This window comes from Morus notabilis, unplaced genomic scaffold, assembly GCF_000414095.1.
Source record: "Morus notabilis unplaced genomic scaffold, ASM41409v2 Scaffold1338, whole genome shotgun sequence".
Classification (NCBI taxonomy): Eukaryota; Viridiplantae; Streptophyta; class Magnoliopsida; order Rosales; family Moraceae; genus Morus; species Morus notabilis.
The window spans coordinates 36,996-43,176 of record NW_010358079.1 but is presented as its reverse complement, the minus strand read 5'-3'; the positions used below and the strand labels follow the sequence as shown (position 1 = coordinate 43,176).

General features: G+C 33.5%; 1 protein-coding gene across 1 annotated transcript; it reads left to right on the top strand.

The window, feature by feature from the left end:
* The first annotated feature begins 1,712 nt into the window (after window positions 1-1,712).
* Window positions 1,713-2,957, top strand: LOC21388018 (putative geranylgeranyl pyrophosphate synthase 8, chloroplastic). Its single transcript, XM_010091688.2, is given in 4 exon segments — window positions 1,713-1,721; window positions 2,192-2,611; window positions 2,614-2,673; window positions 2,675-2,957. Coding segments are annotated over 4 exon segments (642 nt in total). The 3' UTR covers window positions 2,828-2,957.
* The last annotated feature ends 3,224 nt before the right edge of the window (window positions 2,958-6,181 follow it).

The following is a 6,181-nucleotide window of genomic DNA, read 5'->3' as shown; positions in this document are numbered from 1 at the left end:
AAAAGTATTTGTCTTTTTCTCTCAAAATAGGGAGAAAGAAGAAAATAGGTCAATACTTGAGATGAATTAAAATTAATAGGCCAATAATTTATATAAGTTAATAACTAGGCTAAATTACTGTTTTCATCCATAACTTGTCTGGTTATGAACCATAACTTGACAAGTTATTTACGATTTTTGTTCATAACTTGTATGGCTATGAATCATAACTTGATAAGTTTATCTATAACTTATTTAGTTATAAATCATAACTTAACAAATTATGATCTATTAATTTTTATAACTAAAAATTAATTTATATATTTTTTTAAACTTTTTATATTGATCTATTTTCTACTATTTTTCCTCAAAATATTGTGTTCTGTTGGAGATTTATACCCGAAACAAAAAGTGGGCCTTTTACATAGTGACATCCGTATGGACCCAATCAATGAAGCCGACCTTTTTTGTTTGATGGGGATCAGGACACGTATGATTACTCTCCTTGCTTACTCGGCCTTGATCTTTATCCCCAAGCCATCAAAGAGACTAAGAAAGTTAATACGCGGCAAAAATCCAATTAGGTAGAGATTTTCTCATTGATGGTGTGCACAATTTACAACTCACGTGTAATCAAAACAGGAAAGTCAACGAAAGCGAGGAAAGAGAGAGGGGAAAGAAGAAGCATAATTTAATTGAAAATCACGTTTTCAGTCACTCGATTCTTAAAATACACTCACGCATTTTATGACGGTCGATTTATATAATAGTGAAGACCGTATTGGTATTTTCTTCCTCTTTTTTAGTTGTATACGGAATAAAGACAGTTATTTTGTCAGTGTTAGTGTTTTTTCCTCATAAATCTATAGATCTATGTGAGTTTTGGTTATTTTTATTGATTTTGATTGGGTTCTCCCACCAAGCTCTAATCTTGTGTGGGCTTTGTGTTGTTTTTAATTTTCTGCATGCTTTTAGCTAGATTTCTCGCTTCGGTGAGTTTAATCCAAAAGAATACCGACTTTCGGATATCGGTCTTTACAGAGTTTGTTACAATCCTTTTAAGAAAGTCAACTGTGCAGAAAGAATTAAAAGAACTAAGAGAAATACTCTAAATTGTGTCTATTATCATACTTTAGATTCATATATTAAGACGCCAACAAATTTACTGATATTGATTTGTTGTATTAATTTTTTTGTATTAAACTATCTGTAAGTTTCATGCTTGTTGATTAATGAAATGTTGTTTTACATATAAGGGAAAAAAAAAAAAAAGGAGAGGAAAATTGAACACGTATCGAAAAGCAAGTAAACAAAGGTTGTTATAGTATGAAAATGATAAGCACTTATAATAAGTTACATACAACGTGTTATGTGTGCCTGACCCTCACGACCTCTTTGTCAAATGCAGACAACCCTATAGCATTAGTTTTTATTTACATATGGGGATTATATGGTTGGAAATAAATAGGTGCGTTTTAGTCATATGATAAAAATAATAAAATATAATAATTTAAAGAAACTTGATAAGATAAATGTCCTATCGATATAGTTTCTTTATATTCTTTGTATAATTCTCCAGATTGATATTTCATAACTCCAACCTTGTTCTCAAACTCACCATAGTCCACAATTCTTTAGGGTGTGTTTGGAACTCGTTTCAAAATGAGTTTTTATTTTTTGTATGAAATAGAAATGAAAACGTTTTCAATCTCGAACAGAAATCATTTTTAAATATGCGTTTGGTAGTTTTTATCTAGGGATTATTTTTAGTATTAAAAAATCCATTAGTGTCTCTCTCTATTCGAGAGATGAGAAAACAGAAACAAAAAATGAAAATCATTTCTCTTTCATTTTATACTAAACTAAAAAATCGTTTTCATTTCCGTTTTTTATCTTTAATTGTGCCAAACTTTCGTTTTCATTTTTTTTTGAAAAACGTAAAAAAAATAAATAAAAAACAACTCCAAACACAGCCTTAATTTCTTTCTCGTTCTCTCTCCTTTCTTTCTTTCTTTCTTTCTTTCTTCTATTAGTCCTTCACAAGTGCGTTTCTCAATGGCTGCTTATTATCTCCACAATACTAGCGCCTTGAGACTTCATAATCCAACTTTGTCAAGTTTTTCTTACCGGCCTTTCTTATGCCACGTATCAAAGAAAATCATTACGTCCCGAGATCAATCTTCTTGTTGTGCCTCCATAACGGCTGACATAGAGGCCTCCTCTCTCTGTCTTTGAGCCCATGCACCACATGACATTTTCCGCGCCGCCGAATTCGGCACCCCCCTTGTGCGTGGTGGCGTGTGAGCTTGTTTGTGGCGACCGGAGCCAGGCCATAGCGGCGGCGTCCGCCTTATACCTCATGCATGCAGCCAGCTTCACTCATGAGCACCTCCCCTTCACGGACAGGCCCAAGCCCAAGCCCAAACCAACTGTCCACAGCGGTTACGGCCCAGACTTTGAGCTTCTCATCCCGGACGCAATGGTCCCTTTTGGGTATTATGAGCTCTTGGCCATGTCGGATGATCCGGCCCAAGACACTTCGGGTCGGGTCTTGCGGGTTATGGTGGAGCTCACACGTGCCATGGGATCGCAAGGGATTATTGATGGCGAATACCAAGATGGCAAGATGTACTAGTCAGCCAATTAGATGGCAAGGAGTTAGACAATGTCCAATCAATCGACGACATGTGTCGGAAAAAAGGAAAGTCGGCTACACGCGTACGCCGCCGCTTGTGGGGCCATCGTAGGAGGGGCAAATGAGGAGGAGATAGAGAAGTTGAGAAAATATGGTCATTACGTTGGAATAATACAATACAAGGATATACAAATAGACTTGGAAGGAAAGTGAAGGAAATAGAGAGGGTAGTGGAGCTAAGGTGGAGGAAATCTCTAGCTTTATTAGTATTATTATTAGTATTATTATTTCCTAAAATGGCATTTGGTGTTGATGCAACTTGCAAAGAAGATAGTGGACATGGGACAGGACATGATCACATGTGAGAGAGTTGTTTTGTCAATGTGTCATGCACTGACATTTAATATATATATATATATATGTCCAAATTTATACGTATGAGTTGTTGTTTTTCTTCAAATGAATTATGGCATTTTCCTTGTATCAGATTTTTCCTTTTCTCTGCTATTTGTGTTTCAACGGTATTAATTATTTAGGATTTTGCAGTGTTCAAAATTATGATCCTCAATGAAGGGTCTAATTTGCCAAAGAAAAATTGTCAAATTTTTCACCCCTTGGATTTAAAACTTCATAGATGCAATTAGCTGAAAATACATTTTGTCTGTGAAAGATATAATATTAGAAAAGAAAACGATCACTAGAAGGTTGGTATAGTATAAAAGCCGAACTCATCATGACATAGATTGGCCCGCAAAAGCATTTTGGTGCGGTGCAGGTACATGGCGCACTTAGGGAACATTTACTAAGATTGTTATTTAAATATTTTGTTCTTTACCATATTGTGTTCTTACAAGTGAGCAACCCCCTTTATTTGATACAAAAATTGCACATATCTCCACTTTGTATGATATTATCTGTTTTAAACCTAAGCACACACAGTTTTGCTCTTCAGCTTCACCTTAAAAGGCCTCATACCATTAAGAGATGGTGTAGGCCAACTGCACAGTTTACTCTTTCTTAGACATCTTATTTCAAGAGATTGATGACTGTCACAATCACCCCAACTTTTGGGGTCCAACGTCCTTGTTGGCCACACTTCTGGCTGGGTACAGGCTCTGAACCATATGTAACGACTCATACCTCTACTTTGTATGATATTGTCCATGTTGAGCCTGAACCAGCACGGTTTTGCTCTTGAACTTCACTCTAAAAAGTCTCATGCTATTGAGAGATTAGGATCGTTACATATGGTATCAGAGTATGTACCAGTCAGAAGTGTGGCCAACAAAGACGTTGGGCCGCAAAAGGTGGGGTGATGTGACAGCCATCAATCCTTTAAGGTAAGAGGTCCAAGAAAGGGTAAGTTATGCAGTCGCACATCACCTAGAGAGTGATATAGGTGATGGTTTATAAGAAAAGGACACCCCCTGCTAGTGGTATGCGTGCTTTTGGGGTGAAGTCCCAGAGCAAAATCGTGTGGGCTCATATTTAAAGCGGACAATATCATACCAAGTGGAGGTGCGGGTCGTTACAAAAAGATTGTTATTTAAATTCATATGTTTTTTTATGTACTAGTTTTGGGAACGTGCTCCGCATGTGTTGCGCGTGTGAATCGCCTAAGCAGTCTATTAGAGAAACTCGCTAAATTTTAAACACACAGTAGTAAAAGAGATTAAAAGACAATTAAATAGATGTATAATTTTCTATGAATTGCATTTAAAACATTATATTTAAAAAATAGACATATCAAAATGTGCGTTTGAATCACAACGTATGTTCCTGTAAACGTTATATTTTGATAAATAAAATCGAACATGCTAAAAGAAATATTTTGAGCAGGACAAATCAAATAGAAAACTAATTAAGGTGTATATATGAAAAAGAAAAGAACGTTTACATGAGTGCATATTTGAACATAATTATTTTAGTAGTGGTTTTTTTAATATAAAACATATTGAAAAATAAATAAAATAGCAAACTAATTTGGGTATATATGAGAAGGAGAAAAATGTCTGCTTAAAGGTATATACGAGAAAAACATTTTAGTGGAGTAAAAAAGAACAAAAAAATTAATCAAATACATGTAACCTAAAATATATAAAGGATTGTAAGAAAACTATTTGAGTGATGACATATTTATTAAAAATATTTTAATTGGAAAACTAGAGAAGAGAAAAATAATTCATCAAAATGGATTCCACATATATGCCAAAAAAAGATAGAAAATAAAAAGAAATATCAATAGAGGACAAGCATGTAAATAAAAATAATTAAGAATAAAAAACAAAAGAAAACAATCTTATATTATTTATGTTTTTTAATATAAGTAGTCTTTTATGCCTTTAGTATTAAGATTTAGGACCAGTTTAATAGTGCTGTAGATTTTTAAAAAAATTATTATTAGTTGTGCTAAACAAAACAGTTGTTACAAAAAGTAGTTGAGTGTTTGATAAACTGTAATTATACAAGTATTAATTTTAGAGGTATTATGGGTATTATAAAAGTTTCATTAATTGTACTTCAAGGTGATTGCCGCACAAACTAAAAGTCAAAGTTGCCTTTGGGCTGATTCTGATTTTAACTGTAAATTCTTCAACAATTCTTTAAGAATCACTTTTTATGGTTTTTACGAAACACAAATTTCAACTGTGGATGACTAAAGAATTAATTTTGGACTCTAAAAGTTTCAACCAAACATACCCTTAGTGTATATGTGTGTGGAATTTGGTTTATTTTATGCAATCTTTAATTTTTTTTTTAAATAGTAGTGGATTTCTACTTTATTTTGTTTTAAATTTTTACAATTTTAAAATGCATTGTTTGCCTTAAAAAAAAAAAATGCATTGTTATATTAAATGGAAAATAAGAAGAGTACAAAGAAGGTCTCATCAATGAGACATTGGCGGGCCTCAGTCCCGTCTCTCCTTACACGGAAAAGAAGGTGAAGATAAGGACGGAATCATTCCTTGCCCCGCCGTATTACCTTTTTTTTTTTTTTAATATAAGAAAGAATACTTTCATAATTTGTAACAATAATTTCAAATAAGTGAATCACTAAATTTCTTAAAGCTTTTCTTAATTTCAGTTAAGATAAAACGTTCTAAAAATATCTTTCAAACAGAGCAGCATTTGAACTCTTATTTCAAATGCTCTTTAAAAGTCTTTCTAAAACTAGCCAATTCAATCGGGCCATTTAATTTTGACTTTAAAACGGATTTCGTGAGAAATCTTAAATTCAAGTACATCTTAAAGCCCTTTTAAAATCAATCATTTAAATCGTCATGTTTAAAATTTATTTATTTGTTGCATGCTCTGTTGCAACGTTCTAAAACTTAAATACTCAAAACGAGGGTTGTTAGCTACAACCTCGGTTTCTTTAACATACATATGTACCTATACTTTTTAAACATACATGCTTGAAACCTTTAAATCATATATACATATACACGATTTTTCTTAAACTTACTGCGGAAGATAACTGCGGGAGCGTTATCCATTCCCATCTCCACCATTCGTCCGCCGCTTGCCATTGCCCTTCAAGAATTGCTGATAGGTTTCTTACCTACA